The 27,855-nt window shown below is 46.0% G+C and overlaps 1 protein-coding gene across 1 annotated transcript in view; it reads left to right on the top strand.

The window, feature by feature from the left end:
- LRRFIP1 (LRR binding FLII interacting protein 1) overlaps positions 1-11,669 on the top strand; it is a 193,995-nt gene extending 182,326 nt beyond the window's left edge. The window contains exons 23-25 of the mRNA XM_075317511.1: positions 5,841-5,920; positions 8,849-8,953; positions 10,384-11,669. Of these exons, the coding sequence (XP_075173626.1) occupies positions 5,841-5,920; positions 8,849-8,953; positions 10,384-10,494 (296 nt within the window). The 3' untranslated portion in view covers positions 10,495-11,669. The remainder of the gene's footprint in view (positions 1-5,840; positions 5,921-8,848; positions 8,954-10,383) is intronic.
- The last annotated feature ends 16,186 nt before the right edge of the window (positions 11,670-27,855 follow it).

Here is a 27,855-nt window from a genome sequence, read left to right as displayed (position 1 = left end):
TCTGTGATTAGCAGCTCACTGTCTATAGACATTGTATATACAGAGCCTGGTGCAGGCGGGGCAGCTTTCACAGCTCTGCTACGTGCTAAATCTAAAATCTGTCAAAGTGATGCATCCAGTAAACTAAGTGATACATCGATGGATTCAGTATCTCTTTGCCTACATCATGTTGCTCTCAAATGAAGTAGCAAAAACCTGCTGAGAGATTTCCTTAAAGTTCACTTAGTTTGGCCAAATAGTCACGTGTTTGCATTGAGAAATGTGAAGTAAGCTGGTGGCAAATATCTCTATTGGCTGCTTTTCTCCAGGGGAAACAAAGATAAAGTGTTAAAATTCAAGGAGCCTGATTTCATCCGCCATATATTCATCGTCTATTGAGTCCTCTTCAGCCTACATATATTTGCGTTTGAAATCCTGTCCTGTAATATCAAGAAAACGTTGGGTGATGCCACTTCAATACACAATCCAATCTAGCACAAAGCCTAATGTGCATTCAGTCAAGTGAATTTATAGACTTTAGCCACACTTGCCTTTATGCAGAAATTACATTGTTCTTTTTTCCACAATCCTCTCTGTACGGCAGGAGTGGGATTCAGATGGTTCTGGCCGGTTTGGGCAAACCGGTTGTTAAAATAGCAGCCAGTTCCCCAAACCGGCAAGAAATGGCTCCGGCGATCCGATTCTCTGTATTCACTTGTGTTGGTGTCTTTAAGACACTAACACAAATGAATTCCCGTGCCTCCGTACGCGCCACACTACCAGGTTCAGTGGAGCGTGTCTGGTCCTGACCTGGAGTGCAGTGACACGCTGACGCTGCAGAGGTCACAGCAACGTGGTGAGGTTTCTCATCCTGCTGCCACCTACCAGCGTCAGTGTTCCTGCAGAGTGCCGCGGAAGATAGAGGAGAGGCCGCCGGTGCTTGGAGCAGGTAAGTGCTTGGTGAGCCGAAGATGCAGGGAGACAAGAATCTGCAGGGGAGAGGAGCCGCATAAGATGGGAACTATATGGGAAAAGGAGCCACATGGGATGAGATCTGCAGGGGAAGAGGAGCACATGGGATGAGATCTGCTGGGAAAAAGAGGCCATGATAGGATCTGCTGGGGAAAGAAGCCATGATGGGATCTGCAGGGGAAAGATGCCATGATGGGATCTGCAGGGGAAAGAAGCCATGATGGGATCTGCAGGGGAAAGAAGCCATGATGGGATCTGCAGGGGAAAGAAGCCATGATGGGATCTGCAGGGGAAAGAAGCCATGATGGGATCTGCAGGGGAAAGAAGCCATGATGGGATCTGCAGGGGAAAGAAGCCATGATGGGATGGGATCTGCAGGGGGAAAGAGGCCATAATGGGATGAGATCTGTATGGGGAAGGTTGTCCGTTCCAATTTTAGCAGGGCTCCTTTGGTAATAATTTTAAAAAAATGAAGAAAAACCGTTTAATACAATATGACTGACAGTGACTGGAACAACTGGTGCTGGACAGGAGAGAGAAGGTAGAGGAGGGTGAGAAGGGGAAAGAGATTTTACTTTAAATTACTTGTATTTTTTGGTTGAGGACAGTGCGTGAAAATGGGTGTGGCTAACAAAATGGGTGTGGGTGCTGAATGGGTGTGGTTTACAAGTGGGCGGAGTTTACAGAGAACCTGTTGTTAAAAATTTGAATCCCACCCCTGCTGTACGGTGATGTGGACCCAGCCTCCAGGAGATATCTGACAATATTGCTGATAGAGCTGAGGAAGGACCGAAGGCCGGATGTAGCGAAACTGACACATTGGGATCCATTCAAATTAAGCACACAGTTAAGAATTAACTAAATCTTATCTCACTTGCTTATGGCTTTGTTATAACCGTCAGACTCTAGGTTGGTTTATCACTGGTCTTCACTATGACCCAGTCACAGCCCTGGACATTATGTGTAACATTCATATTACCATATATATTCATGCTCCCATTATTGTAGACATGTATAGATGTACACAGCTCTGCAGATCCAGGAACACAGTGACGCCATCACTTCAGGATACATTTTTCACAGGTTTGTTTTAAAACATGCTAATCTTAATTTCCTTCTATTTGGGTGTATGTTTATGACCTTTTATTAGATTAGATATTAAAGAGGCTCCTGAATCTGGTGGCTTTTCTTTTTGTACTTGTTCCAACCCATTTCTCTACACTGTGTGTAAATCTGGACCCCAGTCATCAAGAACAGCATTGTGCATGTCCGTCTCTATGACGAGTACACTGTAGAAAGATGTGTGTGCCTCTATTGAATTTGTCACATCATTCAGCAGCTGGGAGTGACTCTTTGAGACTTTGTCGGCTGCGCTCAGTTAAGCCCCCTACTGGCCAAACCCCAACCAGTTGTAGGGTGCTTTCACACTTGCGTTCAGCGCAGTCCGTCACTATGGAGAATAGCGCAGTCGGTTAACGCACTGCGCTATTCTCCATAGACTTGTATGGACGACACACTGTAACGCAAGTGTCAGCGTTGCATCCGCTGGACGACGCAGCGTCGTTATTTTGACGCTGCGTCCGGCGGAAGGAACGCAACGCAACGTAACGTTTTTAGGGCAGCGGAAACCTTTATTTTTCACTGCGCATGCTTTTTTTTTTTTTAAATTACAGAAATTTTATTTTGTTTTTCGGTGGCCGAACGTTCAGCTGAGCGCCCGGCCGCCAGCTTGTGAGAGCGCTGAGCTGAGCGCCCGGCCGCCGGCATGTGACAGCTCTCAGCTGAGCGCCCGGCTGCCGGCTATTGAGAGTGAACAGCTGAGCGCCCGGCCGCCGGCTATTGAGAGCGATCAGCTGAGCGCCCGGCCTGCCGCCAGTAAAACTGTAAAGAAGAAAAAAAAAAAAAGCTTTCCGTTATCTTGTACGATCCGTTGCATCTGTCACACAACGCAATCCAACGGATGCCGTTCAATGCAAGTGTCAAACTTGCCATATATGTTTTTTGCTAGAGCTGGATTAAAAATGTGAAGATTTGCAATGTTGCAAACCATTTTATGCCAGAATGGCAATGCAAATGGTTTGAGGAATTAGGCCCCTTAGTCGTTTTAGTCAGTGGGTGTGGTGAGCCTTCAGTTTTCTATATGGGAGTCTTTTTTAGGACCCTGTCCACTTGTCTCAAACAAAACAACTAGATTTATGTTCAGGTTAGAGAGGCCTGCATCTCAGAAATGGAGCCATACCGGAACAAACAAAATTATTTGAGATTTAGGAGAACAGCAGAGAAAAAAAATGACATGCTTATGGTTAGTGACAGGTCCTCTTTGCAACTTTGTACTTTGGGGGTAAAAAAGCAAATAGACCACCCTCTGGTGTGCCTGACAGGGTGTGGTGTAAGGTGACTAGGATTTGAATGCTGATGGAGCAACCCCAAAAGTCAGGATCCCAGAACCATGGGGGGGGTTGAGTCCTGCACCAAAGGTTAGAGAGTGCAGTGCCCTGTGGCACCCTGGCTAGTGCAGGGGCGTCACAAATACAAGATCCAAAATTCAAGAATCTTTATCACACCAGTGATCCGGTACGTCCCCACGACATCTTCAAGCCGAGTTTTTCTAGGCAAAGCTGCTTCAGGAAACACTCGGTGGTCTTTTTCCTGACTTGGCTTTGCTGGCAGCTTTGCCGTCGTGTTTTGGTCTTTTCTGTCACTAAAGTTCTTGATAGATTGAAAGACTACATACTTAGAAGAGCCTATTATGCTTCACGTAGAATGACAGCGGTGCTATGGAGGGGCCTCTTGTGTGGGTTGATTATCATATGAACTTTCCTAACTATTCATAGCCCAATGTGAACACGCTCTGATCAAATGGTTTTTATTAGCGTAAAAATCGTGGTTGGTTGGCAGATATCCATCTGTTTAAACGGGATGTGCTGCTGACAATGAGTGATCGTTCATAAGAAGTACAACTCATAAATGCAATTTAAAAGTGTTATTCCCATCTCCGAGATCCTATCCCAATATGTAGTAGGTGTAATAATAAGAATATTACCAAATGCCTCCAATTGGAAATGTAATATAGTTCTCCTGATTAGCTATGGCTTACCTCATTACCATAGCTTAGGTATCCATGGTTACGACCACACATATATGGATAGTTAGTTGCTTGTGGCCGTAACCATGGATACACAGGCTACTTTAGTGAGATAAGAGACAGAGAATCAGGAGAACTGTACTACATTTCTAATTGGAGGTATTTGCTAATATTTTTATTATTACACCTACTACATATTAGCATAGGATCTTGGAGATGGGAATAACCTTTTAAGCAGGTAAAGGAAGTAACAAAACACTGAACGTGTGCACAGCAGTCATTTTTACAGTGCTATGTGCCATCTTCATTTTTAGTGGCACTTTTTCAGGGGGGAGAGTTCCAGGTGGAATCCGCCTGAAAAAAGACTATTTGTCCTCTAAAAACATAGATATGGCTAAGGGGATACTGTTATATCCTTGCAATAGCTGTGTATAGTACCAAAAAAGCCCCCAAGTCATCAAGAGTGACATTTTTCAGTCTGCTTTTGACAATGGGGCAGGATGGATGGTGAGCAATTGGATTCGTTAAGAAGTGCATGCATCTTAAAGGGGTTGTCCGGTCTAAAATAGTCATTCTGTGCCACTCTGTGACTGCAGACTTGTGAATCCTCACAGTTGTGCACTGTGAGGATTCTCCGGTGTCAGTGCTGGGAGTGATGGTCATATGACCGCAAGTAAGTGATATAGTCTAGTCAGATTCGGGGCAAAAGTATATCTGGCGTCCTTAAAGAGAATATATTGTGAGAGGCCAGAAAAAGTCTAGTTGGATTTTTGCCGGGGAGTCTGCATATCACATACTTGCGGTCATATGACCATTTTTCCGAGCTCTGACACCGGAGAATCCTCGCAGCACACAGTGCATACAATGTGAGGATTCAGAAGTCTGCAGTCACATAGAGGGACTACAGACTTGTCGTTTTAGACCGGATAACCCTTTCAACAATTCAGGTGAGGATTGTTGTGCGCCCTGCCACAATCCTACTCAAGTCAGGGATTGGAGTAAGATTGCTGGCATAAGGTACGCCACAGCTCATCATGAATGTAGTGTCACGCCCATGTTCATTTGATGGAATTCTGTGAAAATGGGGCAAAAAAGCCAAAAATAGGGTGGTTGTTTGTTTTTTTTTTTGTTTTTTTTTTTAATTATTTATTTATTATTGCAAAAGACATCATTGCATGAAAATTGTGACTTATAGAAGCGATTCATGCTAGAATTGTTGCATAACCATTTTGATAGATTGGGGACAAAATCTGTTATGTTTATGGACAGGCAAGAACGCCTTCCCAAAAATACATTTGGGCTTGGAACTTGTGAGCTAGCACCTCTACATTTATGTCTGCAAAGGCTTTGGACTTGTGTATAGCCTCTGAATGGTATGGAGTCATAGTACACCACCCAGAGATTTCTACACGACTTCTACTCACTTTTTTTATGCCCCCAATTTCATATGACAGTATATGTCTGAATCTGGCTAAATCTGGCTTTGTTCTATGCTAACATATTTTTACATACAGTGCATGACAACCTTTTCAGTTATTTTTATAACACTAATGTAAGCTTTACATTTATAGAATATGCCTTACCAATCTAAAATCGCATCTCTATTGGAGGTATCCAATTAGAGAGAACCTATCATGTAAAAAAAATAATTTTGCATTCATTAGTTGGGCAGATTCACAGCAGATTTTATGTATAGATACAGGTCATATAACACAGTCAGTCCTCTAATTTTTCTTCCATTCCTAACTCTGAAATTCCTCCTTGCTTTCTGTTACAGTGCATTAATTTATTTCTTATTTTTTAGGAGACGCCAATAGACAAATCAACGATCTCAAGTTTAAACTCACCAAATCCACACAGGAGATAACCGCCCTGGAACAGAACGTGAGTTCTTCCACAGATTGCATGAAACATGGATGTGCGGCCTAATCTCGGTTGTAAAAGACATGATTTTTTTAAACTAGTAACTTTTTAGGCTTTTCCAATCAAGTTGTACAAACAAAACAAAATTTGTCCCTGTACCCCAACTATCTCTCTCTGCTCTTTATTCTTTTGTGAAATTGGTTACAATTCTGTGAAAATGGCCAGAAAATGGTAAAAAGTGTCATACTTTGCAAACAAATATATTCAGATAATGAACATAGGCAAGAAGTTGATGGTTAAAAAGTCTATCAAAGCTAGTTGCATTAATTCATATTACATCCCAAAGTATTTTATTTCACATTTTTATTTCACATTTGTAACATGTTCATTTATTATTCGGGTTTTATGCCACAGCCCAGTGACTCACAGAGACTGGGGACGGCCGCGGTGATGTTACGTCAGCAGGAAGTTGACGTGACATCACCGGATGCCCGAGGTCACGGAGCCCGGGGGTCAGGAGATTGGGAAGAGCGGTCCGCAATAGCGCCGCTCATAGGCACTATTGGCAACACAAGGTATTTGAGAGAAACCGTGTTTCTCAACATAATATCATTATGGCCAATAATAAATGTGTGTGAAACACCCCTTTAATTTACTGTTAATTTTCCATGTTGCTAGATAGAAGTTAGAGGGACTTTTTTTTGGTTGATGTTTCTCATCAGAGAAAAACTGTTGACACTCAGACCAAACTAGGATGAAACTGCAAACAAAATCATTGATGAAACTTGGACCATTCTTATGAAAAAAAAATTGACATCTTAATGAGCCCTTAGTGCGATTGTTTTGTTTTTTATTATTATTATTTTCTTTACGGAATTTTTAAAAGTAAGTCAATCACAAGGCACAAAATGTGTACAAATAAAATACAGTCATATGAAAAAGTTGGGGCACCGCTATTAATGTTAACCTTTTTTCTTTATAACAATTTGGGTTTTTGCAACAGCTATTTCAGTTTCATATATCTAATAACTGATGGACTCAGTAATATTTCTGGATTGAAATGAGGTTTATTGTACGAACAGAAAATGTGAAATCCGCATTTAAACTAAATTTGACCGGTGCATAATTATGGGCACCCTTATCAATTTCTTGATTTGAACACTCCTAACTACTTTTTACTGACTTACTGAAGCACTAAATTGGTTTTGTAACCTCATTGAGCTTTGAACTTCATAGGCAGGTGTATCCAATCATGAGAAAAGGTATTTAAGGTGGCCACTTGCAAGCAGTTCTCCTTTTGAATCTCCTATGAAGAGTGGCATCATGGGCTCCTCAAAACAACTCTCAAATGATCTGAAAACAAAGATAGTTGTTCAGGGGAAGGATACAAAAAGTTGTCTCAGAGATTTAAACTGTCAGTTTCCACTGTGAGGAACATAGTAAGAAAGTGGAAGAACACAGGTACAGTTCTTGTTAAGCCCAGAAGTGGAAGGCCAAGAAAAATATCAGAAAGGCAGAGAAGAAGAATGGCGAGAAAATCCACAGACCACCTCCAAAGACCTTCAGCTTCATCTTGCTGCAGATAGTGTCACTGTGCATCGGTCAACAATACAGCGCACTTTGCACAAGGAGAAGCTGTATGGGAGAGTGATGCGAAATAAGCAGTTTCTGCAAGCACGCCACAAACAGAGTCACCTGAGTGTATGCAAGAGCACATTTGGACAAGCCAGTTACATTTTGGACGAAGGTCCTGTGGACTGATAAAACAAAGATTGAGTTGTTTGGTCATACAAAAAGGCGTTATGCATGGAGGCAAAAAAACACGGCATTCCAAGAAAAGCACTTGCTACCCACAGTAAAATTTGGTGGAGGTTCCATCATGCTTTGGGGCTGTGTGGCCAATGCCGGCACCGGGAATCTTGTTAAAGTTGAGGGTCGCATGGATTCAACTCAGTATCAGCAGATTCTTGACAATAATGTGCAAGAATCAGTGTTGAAGTTGAAGTTACGCAGGGGATGGATATTTCAGCAAGACAATGATCCAAAACACCGCTCCAAATCTACTCAGGCATTCATGCAGAGGAACAATTACAATGTTCTGGAATGGCCATCCCAGTCCCCAGACCTGAATATCATTGAAAATCTGTGGGATGATTTAAAGCGTGCTGTCCATGCTCGGCGACCATCAAACTTAACTGAACTGGAATTGTTTTGTAAACAGGAATGGTCAAAAATACCTTCATCCAGGATCCTGGAACTCATTAAAAGCTACAGGAAGCGACTAGAGGATGTTATTTTTGCAAAAGGAGGATCTACAAAATATTAATGTCACTTTTATGTTGAGGTGCCCATACTTATGCACCTGTCAAATTTAGTTTAAATGCGGATTGCACATTTTCTGTTAGTACAATAAACCTCATTTCAATCCAGAAATATTACTCAGTCCATCCGTTATTAAATATATGAAACTGAAATCGCTGTTGCAAAAACCCAAATTGTTATAAAGAAAAAAATTTAACATTAATAGGGGTGCCCAAACGTTTTCATATGACTGTAACATGCAATAGAACAAAATTATATAACAAAGAACAGAATGTAAATTCCCATGACAACACAAAATACATTGACTATTGTTGATTTATGTGGTCCTGAGGAAGGAGACTTGTTCCCAGAAACGCGTCGACCTGTTAAAATAAAATACAAAAATTAATCAACATTATTCTGCATTGATGGTAGCGCGGCTATAATTCCATTTTCTCTCCAGCGATTGATTGAACACAAATCCCATGAGATATCTCTTCTATAAAAGAAAATACAAATAAGGGAAATAGATAAACAGAAGAAAAACAAGGGAATGAAAGATGGGGGGGAGGGGGGGAGGTGTTAGGGCACATGTCCCCAAAACTATGGACTGCGCAATTGATTTTTGATCATCTGTTATTCTTTTAGATTATCCGACTTGAGAGTCAGCTAACCCGGTACAAGTCTTCATCAGAAAATGCTGAAAAAGTAGAGGATGAATTAAAAGCTGAAAAACGAAGATTACAGCGAGAGGTGAACACTGGTTGTGTCTGCATAAATACATGTATTATACCTTATTTTTTCCTATTATTAGTATAAGGCTGTGTTCCCCGTCTGTCAGATTCCATCATATTTGATAAAGAAAAATATATGTCGCTGCATATAATGTTGTTGTTTTTTTTCTGTCAAAATAAGATACCATACCTAATGGAACAGGACGAACCTAACGGTGGCTGCTCTAGAGTTATGGATGTCCTTTTGGGTTAGCTTGCCAACCTCTGTGGGGACGTTATTCTATCAGATCCACTTCACATTTGGTATCAACACTTACTACATGGACTAATTACTATCACTATATCAGTATTGTGATTGTGTGGTCTCCAAACTGTGGTCAGCAGCTCTCTGGTGTGCAGGCACCAAGGGCAAACTGAGCTCCAAATGTGTTAATGCCACCAGTCATTGGACCAGTATAACCACTGGACTGCCCTCTTGGCTTCACGGGAAGAACAGCCTTTGGTCTAGTCATAGAGGTTGAAAAGAATTTGAAAAACTAGGCTTTTTCTTTTTTTTAAACATTTCACCATATGTGTCTGCAGACATAGTGGTATTGCAGCTGCTGAGCTTTTTGCAATTTTTTTTTTAATCATTCTCAGGCCGGAGTCACACTGTCATATGCATCCGATGGAAGATGCTAATGACCCTCTGCTCAGACGTGAGCCGGGCGTCATGCAACTGTGATCGGATCACAGGTGAGAAAAGGGAGATTCATTTCTCCATTGCCTGTCTCTACGTATATCGCACTGCACTCTGATATCATCTGAATGCAGTCCGACATTTGACACGTACCCATAAACTTGTATGAGTAAGAGTGATGCAAAATTTTCTCGAGTCATACACCAGTGTAACTCCGTATTCTTGCTTAGGGCAGAGTCAAACTTGTGTATCGTTTTTAATGCGAGAGCATCGGATGTGATATGCTAATGATGACCCTCGGCTCAGGCTGTGCTGCGAGCGTGAGCCAAGTGTCATGCGACTGTGATCCGTTCCTGAGATCGGGATCACAGCTGTGGAGGAGAGGGAGGGATTAATCTCTCCATCTGCCCCATTGTCAGACTGTGCGTATCTCGTAGTGCACTTGGATGACATCCAAGTTCCGTTCGATGTTTCTCTCGCACCCATGGACTTGTATGGGTGCGAATGACCCAGCTCTCAATGACAATCGCAGCATGCTGAAATTTTTTTTTTCCTCAGTCCTTTTAGGGCTAATGAAAAACTCTCAGATCTGATCTGCACCATTGTCTTAAATGGGGCCTAGAGTAATGTGAAATTTACTAGCATTGCACCGATGCTAGTCATTCGCAAGTGTGACTCTGCCCTTATAGCTATAGTAGTGCTTAAATAGTGATTAATTTTTGCTACATCCATGTTCCATGATTAATTTACTGTTTTTGTCGTCTTTGCAGCTGCGTGCAGCCTTGGATAAAATAGAAGAGCTTGAAGTAGGCAATAGTCATTTGATCAAACGACTGGAGAAAATGAAAGCTAACCGAAGCGCTATTCTGTCTCAGCAGTGAGCCCCTGTGGTATAGTGGTGGATGAACTGTGTGCGTATAGGAAGGAGCACAGGGTGTGCCACTTGACCAGGCTTCTGCTTCTATTGAAGTATCAAGAGTCAGCAGTATGTACTATAGCAATGATGTATAATGGAGGGATCTTTTTTGCCGATACATCATCTGTTGAATCTTTTCCCTTTTTGAGGAGGGGAAAAGTAAAAAGCATCTTGGGAGGTTCATGATGATGATAGCGCGTCTCCTTTGACACCTCCAGGAAGGGAGCACACGTATGCTGAAGCGGGTAACTCCAGCAGCACAGAGTGGTGGAGAAAACGGAGTCGAATCACCGACTGCAAAGGGATTTATGCCCTGTAATAATAAGTCTCATTACAAGCATCTCATGTCCCATAAGTGCAGACGTTCTGCTACTTTCAGCATCTTCCCAAACCAGCTCTGACATTACCCTCATATTTAAACCCATAATAGGTAAGACGACTCGTTCGGCAGCAATAGTTCTTATACGTGGATCTCCCACCGAAACCATGCTGAATTTTGCTCTTCCAAAAAAAGCACAATATAAACTGGGCAAAATGTTATCAGACGTTCGTGTGGCGCACAGCTGTGCTATATAGAAGCAAAAGGATGGCCGTCCTGCATGTTTATCTGCTTCACTCTGTAATCCTGAAAGAAGCAGTGATTGAATCCACAGAGGAGCAGGAAACGTACCTCCCGGAGCGCCCCACGTTATATGGAAGCAGAGGCCAGCATCTCTCGTTTAGCACTGATCCCATGCTGGCTTCATATTGTTGAATATACTTATGTAGGTTGCCCTCACCTGCCTTGAGCCTTTTTTTCAGACAACTGGAATGTTTTTTTTTGTCTTTTTTTTGGGGGTGGCCCTCATAAGAGAAAACCACTGAAAATGGAAGGCACCCAAAGATTTCTGAATGTGAGTGTTTGTGTGTTATTAATTTTCTGGACTCACAAGCCATTGATATACAGACTTATGTGGTATGATGTGTGCATTCCCAATGCCATACATTTTTTTTGAGGAAAGTGGCCTTACTTGACTTGTGCTGGACTCTACATGAATGAGCATGAAGCTACAGACCTATCACGTCTTCACTGGAGTTTTCTCTTTCAGGTTTAATAATAAAAAAAAAGACAAATGTTTCACTGAATAAAGAGGAGCTGAAACTGTGAAATTGCATCTTTACTTCTTTCAATTTCAGTATAAGCGGGATAAAAATAAGTTTTGGGAAAGATTTTCTGACTAGAGTTGAGCGAGTACCTAACGATTAGTACTCACTATACTCATAACGAGTACTGTCTAATACTCGCGTATTCATTCCGAATAGCGTGTGCAATGCAAGTCAATGGGAAAAACTCACAAAGTAACAAGTAACTCGAATTTGCTACTTGCACGAATAGTGCGGCATTCGGGTAACTTGTTACTTTACGCGTTTTTCCCCATTGACTTGCATTGCACACGCTATTCGGAATGAATATGCGAGTATATGAGTATAGCGAGTACGAATAGTTACTTGCTCAACTCTATTTCTGACTACACAACCTGGTTGGATTACACAGTATTTGTACAGATATTCTGGAGGACGAACTTCCAGAGGTCTCCTTTAATGTTGAGAGTTAACTATTCGTACTCGCTATGCTGTTAGCGAGTACTGTCCGCTACTCGCATATTCGTTACGAGTAGCAGGCACAATGTAAGTCAATAATGGGGAAATATTCGCTAAGTAGCAAGTAACCCGAAAGCTGTACTTTTCATACGAGTAGCAACTAGTGCGTTTTTTGGGTGTACTCACTACTTAGCGAGTATTTACCATTGACTTACATTGCACCCGCTACTTGTAACGAATATACGAGTAGCGGACAGTATTCGCTCAACACTAGTCTCCTCGCTTCCAAAGTCTCCCGATCCTAAGGAGAAGTGGAGCTAGTAAAATGAAGGAGCGGCATCTAACCAGACATGACATCCAGTCTCCTGCATAGTCAATACTGAGCTCTGTATATCCCCACCCACAGCACTGATTGACAGCTTTCTGAGTACACTGTACATTGACAGAAAGCTTCTAATCCGTGGTGGGATCGGGTTACACAGAGCAGTTGACCAGGAGGCACAAGGCATCTAGTCTTGTAGTGATAATCTCCTGGTGATGAAATTTGCCTTAATCACTAGGACCTTACAAATGTGGAATGTATAGAGGGCAGAGATTGCCTGCAAAAAGACCTCAGACACCATTTGCGATTAAAGGAAATCTGTCAGAGGGTTTTTGTTATGTAATCTGTGTGCAGCATGATTCCAGTGATGTCACTTACTAGGATGAGTGTTGCTGTTTTAATAAAATCAGTATATTCCTACACTCCCCCAAAAAAGTGTTGAATAACATTAGTCAGAGTATGATCTGATTTATTTTTTTTGTCGAATAGCACTCAGACACTCATACGGTCGTCTGCACATGCCCTTACAAACATAAAATCATATTACAAAGCGAGCTGTTCAGACAATGAAGGCTCTTCTCTTTAAGGCTCTGTTCACACTAGAAAAAGGATTTTTCTCAAATTTCTTGAGTCTGAAAGATTAGCGCACTTGTGGTCAAAAACGCACCGAAAACCGCATGTGTTTTTGGTGCGGTTTTGGTGCGTTTTTCACGCAGATTGGTCCCTGCGTTTTTTTACCATTATCTATGGCAATAAACGCAGGTACCTGCAGAAAAGAAGTGACATGCACATTCTTTTTCTCAAGAAATTCTGCAGAAAGAATGTTCTTGAGAAAAAAAACTGTGCGCACAGATATTTTTTTTTCCATAAGTTTTGCTGGGGAATGTCTGCAGAAAGGTTCAACCATTTTCTCAAGAAATTTCTGCGGTGAAAAGTAGTATGTGAACAAGGCCTAAGACTGAAAAAGGTGTTGCTGAAGCCATATCCTGTAACTACTTAGTTCTACCTGAGAAACAGGCTTCAAAACAACATAAGAACCCCATTCACAATAGAGTTGTATATTGGTTGTTCCCAATTATATGGACCGTAGAAGGACCTACGCTGAACATAATATCAAACAAAAATAGCGTACCAAATCCAATAATAAAATCAATTTTTATTTAATTCTATAAAATACACAATCATTGAGGTGAAAGGAACCCAACAGTGTGGTAACAAACATAAAAGGGAGATACACAACCAGTCAGTTGTATAAATATGAAAAGATTTGTACAATTAGTGGGAGCAAGCCGCTGATCAAAAAATCACATGTATTTTATATACAGGGTGTCCACCCATATCCTGTCCACCGTCATTAACTTGAGATCGGCGGCAGAAATAGGCATAGAAGTGGTGTCTAGGTATAGTAAAGTACCCATGCGCTACGCAATGAAACCACCTATAGCGCCACCTGGTGGAAAACAACGGAGTTAGCATTTTTATCTTGAAAATGGAACGAGATAGAGAAAAAACGTGAATTACAAAGTTGTAGGGCATCATTAATTCAATACGAATCGACACCTTGCATACAGAAATGCTATGATATGAAACCCAATTAACCCCCCAAAACATTGAATGCTGGTCACGCATATGGCGCTCATTTAACTTTGATGCTCAAAGTGGCCCCCGTCAGCTGCAATGCACATCTGGACTCTGGACAGCATACTGTATCTTGCTGCACGTTGTGCAATATGGTAGGTGACACGTGTGCACAAGCATCTGTGATATGTCGTCGTAGGTCCTGCAATGTTGGTGGAGGGGTCACATACACCTGCTCTTTGATGTGACCTCACAGAAAGAAGTTCAATGAGGTCAGGTGAGCGTGGAGGCCACTCCCTGCAGCCACCATACCCAATGACTTGTAGAAAGGTCTCCATGAGGTATCGCTTCACGTCTACAGCCTTGTGAGTTTTACACGTTCTAATCATAGCATTTCTGTATGCAAGGTGTCAATTCGTATTGAATTGATGATTCCCTACAACTTTGTAATTCACTTTTTTTCTCTATCTCGTTCCGTTTTCGAGATAAAAATGCTAACTCCGTTGTTTTCCACCAGGTGGAGCTATATGTGGTTTCTTTGCGTAGTGCATGGCTACTTTACTATACCTAGACACCACTTCTTTGCCTATAGCTGCCGCCGTTCTCAAGTTAATGGCGGTGGACAGGATATGGGTGGACACACTATATAACTAATACTTCATGAGGCCATAATTAGAATGTGAGAATGTGCAAAGCAATGGTACTATACAGTAATACAAACCAGCAATTGGACATAATTCCATGGGACAAAAGGCATATATAATAAAGTATGTAAGAAACACACAGTGAATTGTAAAAGGTTATAATGAAAAAAACTTGTAATCAAAGTAATAACACAGTGTATAACAAGATATACAATATTACAGTACCTGCCCATGAACCTAATAATTAATGCATTAAACTGCCAGGGAACTAGATCACTACAATACACCACAGCTTCGAAAAACCCTAGGTATAAGGTAAAACAACCAAGGGGTCACTGCATAATTAGCTAACCTTATTGAAATTCATAATACATAGGAATCACATAGTGTTACACCATGATGCGGTGTAAACCGAAACCCAGCGGTGCAAATAAGACACAACTAGTGATACATAATAAATTACCTGACTGTGTTGTGGAAAGCCCGCTCTCACGACGCATGTTTCAGTGTCTGCCGCCTTTCTCAAGGGAAGAATGAGTTTGTAGTGAACGGGCTACTAAGTAGAGGCTGAAGGAGATGAGCAGTATTTTCATACAAGGAAAACCACATCTAATGCACAGATGAAATTTTGCACACATGAAAGAGGAATCATTCATGTGCATACGGCATCACTCACTCCATTCTAGCCCGAACAGTGAACAAGCCACATAATGGTAGGCTGAAGAACTGTATAGGACACTTCTTAAAGACCAAATTTTTCACATTGTCACAACAGTTTAGTACAATTCACATACGTCTAAATCAGGAGCGAGGAACTTTTTTTTTTTCTACTAAGGGCAATGTGGATATTTATACTGTTATTTGCGGGCCACACAAAAGTATCAACTTAAAAATTTGCCTTCTGTATTTGGTCAAACAATTAACTCCCCCTTTAATGTGATGGCTAAAGCTGCTTCTCTCTGGTGCGACATTATGTGTATAATGATGCTGCTACTATCATATACTTTCCCAGGTTACATAGGAGACACAAATTCTGCTGTATATGTCACATAGGAGACACAGACCGCTACATGTTTAACATAGGAGACATACTGCTGCATGCATCACATAGAAGACACAGATTCTTCCGCATACATCACATAGGAGACACAGACCACTATATGTATGACATAGGAGACAGACTACTGCATTCAACAAAGAGTAGACAACGATTCTGCTGCATACATCACATAGGAGACATAGATTCTACTGCACACATCACATAGCAAACACACTCTGCTGTGTACATCACATAGCAAACACAAACTCTGCTGCATACATCACATAGGAGACACTGATTTTGCTGCTTACATCACATAGGAGACACAAACTCTGCTGTATACATCACATAGGAGACACAGACTGCTGCATGCATTACATAGGAGACACGGATCTTGCATCAGCGCAGAGACTTTGCTGTTTTGCGCATGTGTACCTATGTATTCGGCTTTGCCCACAGTAGGGCAGAGTGAAGTGCGTCTGCACAAGCCGACAATGTCTGTGTAGGTATGAGGTTTTACCAGGCACCGTGGCTAGTGAAGGAGGCGTCATTCACATCAATCATCAGCAGAGGACAGTAATCAGCGTTTAGAGGAAGGACTGCACTGTTTTATAGACTGCAGCACAGGCGCTGAGGTAGGTACTGGTTTTAGTTGATAACTCAAAATTTTTTTGCCAGGTTCCCATTAAGGCTATGTGCCCATGGGACAACGTACCCGCGGACTGTGCATCAGGTTTACCGCAGCTGCTCCCCGGAATCCACAGCTAAAACCTGCGGAAACAGTGCCGATTTCGTGCAGAATTCCTGCGGATTTCCTGCCCTGTATCTCCATACTGGAGGAGCGGGAATTCCGCAGATATTTCCGCATGAATAATTGACATGCAGTTGTGGGAGATCTTCAGCCGCACATACCGCACCATTGCTACAGCACTCCCCAAATCCCATAGCATAACGTGGGGAGTGTCTGTACTTCATACCTCCCAACCGTCCCGGATACAGCGGGACTCTCCTGCTTTTGAGCCTTTGCTCCACAGTCCCGAGCGAGAGCTAGATATCCCGTGGCTCCGCCCACCCACTGTAGCCCTGCCTCGCTGTTTCTCCCTTCTATCCATTACAGAGCCGAGCGCGCTACATGAAACTCCTGTGACTGCTGCTGGTAAGGTATGAATCACCCCCGGCACCAGAGCCGACATCCCCTGCCCCAGAGCCTGTGCGCTCCTCTCCAGCTGTTTTCTCTGACTCCCCCGTGTGTTTGCTTTCATTGCTGGAGACACACGGGAAATCAGGAAACTGCGAAGAAGACAGTGCAACCAACATTCCTTTCCTCTCCTGCAGTCTGCACTGGCCAGTAATATGCAGAGTTAGCATCTGCCAATGCTTCTATTAGCTTACCGATCACATAGTCTCCTCCCTGCAGAGCTGCTGGGTCCTAGCTGTCCAACAGGTTCAGCTCTGGTTTATCCTGGCTGCCCTACCAGTTAAAGGGAACCTGTCAGGTGTAATGTGCAACCAGAGCCACGGGCAGTTCTGGGTGTATAGTGCTAATCTCTGCCTAACCGTCCCTGTATACACTAGCATAGATAAAGAAATCTTTAGAAAAAGTATTTTTAAAGATCCTATATCTTAGGCTGAGTGCGGGGACTAGTCCCAAGGGCGTTACTTCGCTTGGCTAGTCGTCTCACATAGCATGTTAGTACTCACACAAGGGCGTAATAACATGCTATGTAAGCCGACTAGCCAAGCGAAGTAACGCCCTTGGGACTAGTCCCGCACTCATTAGCATAAGATATACGATTAGTGATGAGCGAGTACCAAAAAGCTCGGGTGCTCGAGGCTCGGGCCGAGCATCCCAAGATACTCGTGTATTCGGCCCGAGCACCGAGCCCAATGTTATCCTATGGGAGACCCGAGTATTTTTATGAAATGACCCCCGGCAGCATGTAGAAACCCTAAAAATGTCACAAAAGTCTTAGAAGAGTGCTCAAATGACATGGCAACAGCATGGGGAAGACCCCTTGAAGCATTTATCACTCAAAAGTCACAGCTGTGAACAATTTTGTCCGAGTTTTACGCCATTTTTACGGACTCACCAGAAAACCTTCCAAAATGACACCAAAATGAATTTTCATGGCGGAAATGTTAAGGGAACATACCCAATAGTGAAATAGAGCTGGTGTATGTTACTTTTTGAGATCACATGAAAGATTTTACGTGAAAACATTGTGGGGCACTCCGATGTCCAAAACGCACGTTTTGTGCTTTTTACTAGCGATGTCGGTCATTTTTTTTTTTTTATTCTATCTCCCTCAGTCCGTCGGTTGGTCTCTCTGTCTGTCTGTCGTTCTCTCTCTCTCTTGTCTGTCCCCCTCTCACAGTCTGTCTGTCAGTCTCCCCCCTCTCTCATACTTACCGTTCCCCGATCACTGCCGCGGCGCTGCACAGCTGTTCACTAAACTCCGGCGGCTTTTCCTCTTTTGAAAAAGCCGGCCGCTCGTTAAACAATCTCGTATTCCCTGCTTTCCTGCTTTTCGGCGCCTATGATTGGTTGCAGTGAGACACGCCCCCACGCTGAGTTACAGGTGTCTCACTGCACCCAATCACAGCAGCCGGTGGGCGTGTCTATACTGTGCAGTGAAATAAATAATTAAATAATTAAAAAAAATGGCGTGCGGTCCCCCCAATTTTAATACCAGCCAGATAAAGCCATACGGCTGAAGGCTGGTATTCTCAGGATGGGGAGCTCCACGTTATGGGGAGCCCCCCAGCCTAACAATATCAGTCAGCAGCCGCCCAGAATTGCCACATACATTAGATGCGACAGTTCTGGGACTGTACCCGGCTCTTCCCGATTTGCCCTGGTGCGTTGGCAAATCGGGGTAATAAGGAGCTATTGACAGCCCATAGCTGCCAATAAGTCCTAGATTAATCATGTCAGGCGTCTCCCCGAGATACCTTCCATGATTAATCTGTAAGTGACAGTAAATAAACACACACACCCGAAAAAATCCTTTATTAGAAATAAAAAACACAAACCAATTCCCTCGTAACCACTTTAATAAGCCCCAAAAAAGCCCTCCATGTCCGGCGTAATCCACGGACCTCCAGCGTCGCATCCAGCTCTGCTGCATGGAGGTGACAGGAGCTGCAGCAGACACCGCCGCTCCTGTCACCTCCACGCAGCTAATGAAGACAGCCACGCGATCAGCTGAGCTGTCACTGAGGTTACCTGGATCCAGCGGTGGATGCAGTGGTGGCCGCGGGTAACCTCAGTGACAGCTCAGCTGATCGCGATACTCACCTCAGTTGCTGCGTGCAGCTGACCGGAGCGGTGGTGTCTTCTGCAGCTCCTGTCACCTCCATGCAGCAGAGCTGGAAGCGACGCTGGAGGTCCGTGGATTACGCCGGACATGGAGGGCTTTTTGGGGCTTATTAAATTGGTTACGAGGGAATTTGTTAGTGTTTTTTATTCCTAATAAAGGATTTTTTCGTGTGTGTGTGTTTATTTACTGTAATTCACAAATTAATCATGGAAGGAATCTCGGGGAGACGCCTGACATGATTAATCTAGGACTTATTGGCAGCTATGGGCTGCCATTAACTCCTTATTACCCCAATTTGCCAATGCACCAGGGCAAATCGGGAAGAGCCGGGTACAGTCCCAGAACTGTCGCATCTAATGTATGCGGCAATTCTGGGCGGCTGCTGACTGATATTGTTAGGCTGGGGGGCTCCCCATAACGTGGGGCTCCCCATCCTGAGAATACCAGCCTTCAGCCGTATGGCTTTATCTGGCTGGTATTAAAATTGGGGGGACCGCACGCCGGTTTCTTTAATTATTTAATTCACTGCACAGTATACACACGCCCACCGGCTGCTGTGATTGGTTGCAGTGAGACACCTGTCACTCAGCGTGGGGGCGTGTCTCACTGCAACCAATCATAGGCGCCTGTGGGCGAGGAAAGCAGGGAATATGAGATGGCTGTGTGCAGAGCACAGCGCGCCCGCCGGTATAAAGGCTCGGTCACGCTGTGCAGGCCGGCCAATCACTGCAATTCCACAACTAACAGGGCTGTGGCATTGCAGTGGTCTGCCAGCCAATCCCTGCATGAGAGCTGGCTCTCAAAAGAGCGCCAACATGCAGGGATGAAGACCACGAGTATCGCGAAATAACTCGGTACCCGCCGAGTAGCCCGAGTACAGTGATACTCGTGCGAGTACCGAGTAGTGACAAGCGTACTCGCTCATCACTATATACGATCTTTAGCAATACTTTTTCTGATGATCTCTTTATAGTTAGGCAGGGATTAGCAATATGAACCCAGGACTGCTCCTGGGTCTGAGTGCATATTGCACCTGACAGGTTCACTTTAAAAGGAACCTGTCACCAGATTTGGGGCCTATAAGCTACAGCCACCACTAGTGGGCTCTTATATACAGCATTCTAACATGCTGTGTATAAGAACCCAGGGCGCTGTGTAGAAAGTAAAAATCACTTTATAATACTCACCTAAGGAGTGGTGCGGTGCAGACTGGTCGGATGGGTGACAGGTTCCCTTTAATCTCTGTTGGACGGGCTGCCCAACTGGTTCTTCTGTGCTGGATTCTGACTGCCCAACCGCTTCGGCTCTGCTGCGTCCTGGCTGCCCAACCGCTTCGGCTCTGCTGCATCCTGACTGCCCAACTGCTTCGGCTCTGTTGCATCCTAGCTGCCCAACCGCTTCAACTCTGCTGCGTCCTGGCTGCCCAACCGCTTCAATTCTGCTGCGTCCTGGCTGCCCAACCACTTCGGCTCTGCTGCGTCCTGGCTGCCCAACCGCTTCGACTCTGCTGCGTCCTGGCTGCCCAACCTCTTCGGCTCTGCTGCGTCCTGGCTGCCCAAACGCTTCGGCTCTGTTGCGTCCTGGCTACTCAACCGCTTCAACTCTGCTGCATCCTGGCTACTCAACCGCTTCGGCCCTGCTGCATCCTGGCTGCCCAACCAGCTCTGCTGCGTCCAGGCTGCCCAACCAGTTCCGCTCTGCTAGATCCTGGCTGCTCCGCCAATTCCGTTCTGCTCCATACTGGCTGTCCAACCAGTTCAGCTCTGCTGAGTCCTGGGTGTCCAACCAGTTCAGCTCTGCTCTTTCCTGGCTGCCCAATCAGTTCAGCTGTCCTGGGTCTGCCTTATTAAAGTCAATAGCCACTTCACAGGTCGTGCTAAAATCCTATTTTTTTTTAGGGCTTCACACAGAAGGCCCCGACGGAGCAATTGATGTTTGGCGAAAACACAATGTGAACATAGCCTTAAAGTGACAGGTATTATCTCACAAATAATAATGTGATGTTGGTTAATTGGGGTTATCCGTCCAGGACTTTTGGATTTTTTTTCTTAAGGGGCTAAGAATTCACAGACCAGTAGTTGTTATCTATCTGCTTGTTCTGCGCAGCGCTGATCTGTGCTGACTCAGAGAGATCACAGATGACTCCTGGTGGTGATTCTGCAGCTTCATTTGATCTCACTGTGGAGCGGTGATGGTAACGCTTCCCATGATTACACCAGAACAATAAGTCTTCTCTAATTGCTTCTATTAACCCCTTCACCCCGGGAGATTTTTCATTTTTTCCTCTCCTTCTTCCAAGAGCCGTAAATTTTCTATTTTTCCGTCAATTTTGCCATATGGGGGCTTGTTTTTTGCGGGACGAGTTGTTCTTTTGCAAGAAACCATTAGTTTTACCATATAATCTACTGGAAAACGGGGAAAAAAATCCAAGTGCGTCAGCCTCACCGTGTTAAATATATGGTGAGGCTGACGGGTCAGTGGGACGCCTCAGATCAGTACGAGTTCATAGATAACAAACATGTATACTTTTACTTTTATCTAAGGGGTTAAAAAAAATCAGAAGCTGGTCCCTCAAAAAATTGGGCTTTTTGCGCTATTTTCCGAGACCCATAGCGTCCTCATTTTTCAGGATCTGGTGCTCAATGATGGCTTATTTTTTTGCATCTTAAGCTGGCGTTTTTAGGGATACAAAATTTGCGCAGATGCTAAGTTTTGATTGCCTGTTATGGCATTTTAAATAATTTTTGCGGAAACCAAAAACCGTAATTTTGGAGTTTGGAATTTTTTTCTCGCCGCACTGCGTACTGATCAGATTATTTGATTTTATATTGTGATCGGGCATTTGATCGGCGATACCAAATATGTGTATATTTTTTAAACAGTTATTTTCAGTGGGGCGAATGGGTGTGATTTGAACTTTTAGGTTTTTTAATTCTTTCATATTTTTAAAAACTTTTTTTTAATTTATTTTACTAGTCCCCCTAGGGAACTACAAGGATCAGAAGTCTAATCACTTGTTCTTTCCTGTTGATCTAGGCTGCACAGCTCTGATCAGCAGAAATGCTTCTTTCCTGTCAGTGCCAGCGCTCTGTCAGGTCTCACAGGAAATACGTCATGGTAGCAACAGGAGTCATCACATGACTCCGAGCTACCATGGCAACCATCATCTACCAGTGATTGTGTCACAGGGCTCCGATGGCAGCGGGGAATGGAGTGGCCATTTAAATCACGTTGTCACATTTTGACAGCATGATCTAAGTGAAAAGCAGGCGCGGGTGGATCGCGGATCCACCTGCGCCTGTTAGCCCCACATTTCTATTGTTCAAATCAGAAGATGTTTGGGGGGTCACCACCGATTCACCACAGCAGCCGGTGGTAATTACCCTGACATTACCAAGGACAAACTGGGGTCGTAAAGGGGTTAACAAAAAGTACAATATTATTAAAGATAATTGATCTAATAGAGTAGACCTTATATGTGATGTGCAGCTTTTACATAGTGTAGATTAAGGTGTCAGATCTGTTTTAGAATATAATTTTGTAGTTATAAAATATTCTAATTTAAAATAAATACTACCAAGTTTGCATTAAGAATATTTTATACTTTTATGTTTATAATTAGTGTTTATCAAACAATGTGATCGGCAGTGCTGAATGGGTGTGGATGGGGAGTGGTTATGGGCGTGACTAGTTGGGAAATGGGTGTGGTTAGGGGCATGGCCTTAAATCGCCGCGGCGTGCCGCGCAGTTTTTCCTAGTGATGGTCAGTCTGGCTTTTTTTTGTGATCCGGTTCCCATGGCTCCGCTCACCAAAAAGAGGCGGCTCATTCGGATCGTTCTCGGCTCCTTATTAATTGTGTTCACCCCATTTGAACACATTTTTAAGATTGTAGTGAAGCCGCTGAAACCACGCCCACTTACAAGGGACTAATTAGATTGTGGAGTGGGCGGGGTTTAGATGCGGGTGGGCGGGGTTTCAGCATCGAAAAGAGTAGTTTAGCGATTTTAGTGGCTCACTTTGGTGATCCAGCTCCTGTCGGTCACTGCAGGGAGCCGGATTTTTGTGTCGGATCGTTCACGACCGACACATCACTAGTTTGTTCCTCTTTCCTTTCTTTGAAAGTTAAGTTATTAAGGTATGTGTACTTGCTAGAACCTGCGGATTTATCTAGAAAATCCAGATAAATCCGCAGGTTTTCCTCGCAAAGATTTGTCAGTCACTGTGACGCCCTGGACTAGCCAGGTAGTCACAGACATTACACCACACACACCCCCTCCCCTGGACCGTCACACCAGTCAAACAAAAACCATTCTTGCCTCCCTCCAGGGTCTGATGTCCACACCAGGTGGGGCGGTTGGCCCCACCCACCGAGGAGTTCACAGGCCTGGAGGCGGGAAAAACCAGTAGATTGAGTTTTGGAGGTGAAAGTGTGAGTAGTAGAAACTGCAAGTGTCTGGGTCGGAGCCCAGGCACTGACAGCAAGGTTGGCAGATGGTGGTGGCCGTCTGCAGGAGTTGGTGGATCTCTGCGGAACCGTAGGACTGGGGTCGGGCGGTAGCCCGCCGGTACCGAACCGGGGAGTGGAGTGAAGCTAAGCACAAAGGCAGAGCCATCGGACCCCGACTAGGCTTGGAGCTGCCGACAACGGTCAAATCCGAGTGTGACCGGAACCCCAGGGGTTTCCCAACAACCAAGACCCGACAGAAGGCAACAGTCCACACCGTGAGGATATACAGCCACCGCCATAGGCTAGAGATCCAAGGGCCAGTGCTTGCGGGCAAAACGGGCTCCTTGGGTACCTATACGCCGGGGAGCGGACTACCGGTGGGCAACCACAGAAGTCAGAACATTCTAACAGGTGCAGGGAAAGACAACCACCATCAGCCGTCCGGGGAGAGCACAAAAACACTGCAGTCGGCTGCGGGACCCGTCCATCCAGCCGTTTGGTTTACCAGAGACTCTGTCATTGACTACCTGAGTGAGTACACCAGTGCCATCCGGCGCCGCGCCGCCCCTGCAACCCTGCACCCCAGCCATCAAGCCTCCCTGTTACACCACCGGGCCCCGGGATCACCAACCCCTACCCATGGAGGGGACAATATCCTAGCTGCTCCCTACCATCGCTCCCGGGATCCCCGTCACCAGCAGCGGTGGTGCCCATCATCACCACGACCCGTGGGTGGCGTCACGAACTATCTCCCAAAACAAACCACCCCTTTTCACTCGTGGACGAGGAGCGCTGCTCGAGTCCCCGGGTCCGGCCCACCGCTCAAGCCACCGAGCAGCAGCAGAAGCCCCGGACCCGAGCATGGCGAGCGCGTCCCCTCCGCCCGCGACAACTTGGCGTCACGAACAGGATAGAACCAATCTACCTACCGGTAGAAGTGCAACTTGCCGTCCCCGCCGGTGGCATCCGACCGAAAAATTTGAAGTTCCGCCATCTTTGGCGCGAAGATTTCCCACTCGAGCGTCTTCCCCGAGCAGGGAAGGTGCGAAAGTGAAGCCCCGCCCCCAAAGAGGAAGTGCTAGAAAGAACCAAGGGGGGCGCAGGTGAAAGCCTGCATGATGTAGCCGAGGGCATAAGAAGCGGGGACGCCAGGACCCTGAAACCTTCCCATTCCTGGAAGCACAAGCGTCAGGATGTCCACCCCATCTGAAAGCCCCGAGTCCACAGAGCCTGCGCCCGGGACGGCGGCGTGGCTGAATGCCCAAGTGATGGTGCAGTGCTGTCGCAACCGGGCCCAGGTGCGTGACCTGCTGAATCGCTGAACCGCTGAACTGGAGGAGTTGGCTGCGGTTGTGGGGGCGCATGAAATAGAGGCCATGCTAGAGGAGCTGGTGAGTGACCCACGCCCTTATGTCCCCGAGGGACCGGCCGCTGCGGCTGAAGGACCCGGTCTACCTCCGGCCCCTGCAGGGCCCGCTCCAGCACCCGTGCTGACCGCCCCTGCTGCCCCGCTCAGCCCGCCGCTCCCGATGGGGATGGCGGAGTCCGCGCTGACGCCCCGCCAGGGCCCGGAGGCCCGAGAGGACGGTGGCCAACCGAATGCTGGAGCAGTTGGCTCAGAAGAACCGATGGCGGTCCTCCGTGCACCGACTGATGACGAATCGCCTGCCACTGGGGAGCCACGGGTCTGGGCTCAGTTGGAAACCGTATCTGTCCTGCCGGGTCCCGCCCTCAGTCCCCTGGAGTCGGATGACAGCGGCTCAGGGGCTGACACAGAGCCTGTCTCAGAGGAAGAAGGGGTCTTCGGCTTGCATAATATGGAGGCTACCTACATCCCTCGGAGTGGCAACAATGGAGGCCGGGCGGCCCTTCCCCGGCACGCCTGCCGCATGCTGGAGGGGCTAGAGACTGTAGTTCTTCGCCTGGAGCAGGGCGAGGAGTATGGAAATGAGCAATAGTGGCAGCGGTCTTCCGTTGCAACCCAGTTGTCCCCGTTGGGACCCCCAGCACCGTGTTTCTGTTAAATTAATAAACACCAATCATCCAAGTTTGTCACCTGATTAACAACAAGTTGATTATACCGGCCGTTGCCAACAAGTTACCCCCGTAGGGACTCTATGTGTTTTCACCGCCCACATGAGGAACTACTCATGAACATGGCCGAGAACTTGCAGGCCAACCACGAACTTGGGGTTTTGTAAATAGTTTGTGGGCCGTTTTCCGTGCTGCCTCCGGAGAGGCAGATTGGAGGAAGGGCCCGCAGCGGAATAGGCTGGGGCCTGGCCACCACCGGGACCGGTGGCCATCCTCCGGGGGTCAGGGGTCCCCCTGGACGTGGGGTCCCCTGAAGTGACAGCCGGGTGTGAGACACCGTACCCGTTCCTGCTTGGGTGACCTGGAACAGAGTTCCTGCTTCCGGACTGGGGAAGAGGGGTGCTGCCCATTTCTTAGGGGCAGCATCAAGGTTTAGGTTACTTGGGTGGGGAAGCGGATGAACATGAACCCGTCCGTCATTGTTAAAAATGTTTATTAATGTTTGCAACGTTAAAGTGCCATGCCTCCCGTAAGGGAAGAACTACAAATATGCTTGTGTTAAATGTTTTATATGTTAATTTATCTTTTACAGAAAAATAAAACCGGTGATGGATGGTCAGCCCGCGGACGGTCTGCATTTTACCAAGGGGGAATGTGACGCCCTGGACTAGCCAGGTAGCACAGACATTACACCACACACACCCCCTCCCCTGGACAGTCACACCAGTCAAACAAAAACCCTTCTTGCCTCCCTCCAGGGTCTGATATCCACACCAGGTGGGGCGGAGCCAGGCGGTTGGCCCCACCCACCGAGGAGTTCACAGGCCTGGAGGCGGGAAAAAGCAGTAGATTGAGTTTTGGAGGTGAAAGTGTGAGTAGTAGAAACTGCAAGTGTCTGGGTCGGAGCCCAGGCACTGACAGCAAGGTTGGCAGACGGTGGTGGCCGCCTGCAGGAGTTAGTGGATCTCTGCGGAACCGTAGGACCGGGGTCGGGCGGTGGCCCACCGGTACCGAACCGGGGAGTGGAGTGAAGCTAAGCACAAAGGCAGGGCCATCGGACCCCGACTAGGCTTGGAGCCGCCGACAACGGTCAAATCCGAGTGTGACCGGAACCCCAGGGGTTTCCCAACAACCAAGACCCGACAGAAGGCAACAGTCCACACCGTGAGGATATACAGCCACCGCCATAGGCTAGAGATTCAAGGGCCAGCGCCTGCGGGCAAAACGGGCTCCTTCGGTACCTATACGCCAGGGAGTGGACTACCAGTGGGCAACCACAGGAGTCAGAACATCCTAACAGGTGCAGGGAAAGACAGCCACCATCAGCCGTCTGCGGAGAACACAAAAACACTGCAGCCGCTGCGGGACCCGTCCATCCAGCTGTTTGGTTTACCAGAGACTCTGTCATTGACTACCTGAGTGAGTATACCAGTGCCATCCGGCGCCGCGCTGCCCCTGCACCCCAGCCTCCCCGTTACACCACCGGGCCCCGGGATCACCAACCCCTATCCACGGAGAGGACAACATCCTAGCTGCTCCCTACCATCGCTCCTGGGATCCCCGTCACCAGCAGCGGCGGTGCCCATCATCACCACGACCCGTGGGTGGCATCACAAACTATCTCCCAAAACAAACCACCCCTTTTCACTCGTGGACGAGGAGCGCTGCTCGAGTCACCGAGCAGCAGCAGAAGCCCCGGACCTGAGCGTGGCGAGTGCGTCCCCTCCACCCGCGACATCACTATCGGCGGGACGGGAGAAGCCACCATTAAAGTATGTTTTCCTCTGAAACGACGTAGTGTTAAATTATGTACAGCAGGTTTACTGTTGACGTGGAGGAACTGAATTGCCATTAGGATCACTAGCCTCTGTTACCAACTGTCCTCCCCTTGCATATAATAAAAAAAAATACAAAAAGGTCGTGCCTTGCAGTGGACAAACCCTTTAAGTTAAGGGCCTTTAACATAAGCCACTCCCACGTTGCTGTGCCTGCTGCTCGGGTGTCACTCGCCCAGTATTTTCCTATTTTAACAATTATTTTTGTAATTTCTTGGAAAAGAAAATCTCAAAATGAAACTAACATACGTATTAATCCGCCCCTCAGCCCAATCACCCCGCTCTTTTATGCAAATCACTGCGCCCCATTCTTCCTCTGTGATCGCTATTTTAGAAGGGCCGGAAAGCGCCACGTGACCCCTGACGTCATTACTGTGACCTTGTTATCCAGCCAATTGTCTGTAGCGATTAGAACCTGCCGCAGCGCTGATTGGTGGAGAGTCTGTGCAGCTTCTCTTGGGCGGGCCAATAGCGGAATTGCTTGCTTCGTGGCGTGCGCCGCCATTACTGCTAGTTCCCGCCGCG

The sequence above is a fragment of the Anomaloglossus baeobatrachus genome, chromosome 7 (genome assembly GCF_048569485.1).
Source record: "Anomaloglossus baeobatrachus isolate aAnoBae1 chromosome 7, aAnoBae1.hap1, whole genome shotgun sequence".
In the NCBI taxonomy this organism is placed as follows: domain Eukaryota; kingdom Metazoa; phylum Chordata; class Amphibia; order Anura; family Aromobatidae; genus Anomaloglossus; species Anomaloglossus baeobatrachus.
The sequence above is the reverse complement of the archived record's forward strand: the minus strand, read 5'-3'. Positions and strand labels throughout refer to the sequence as shown.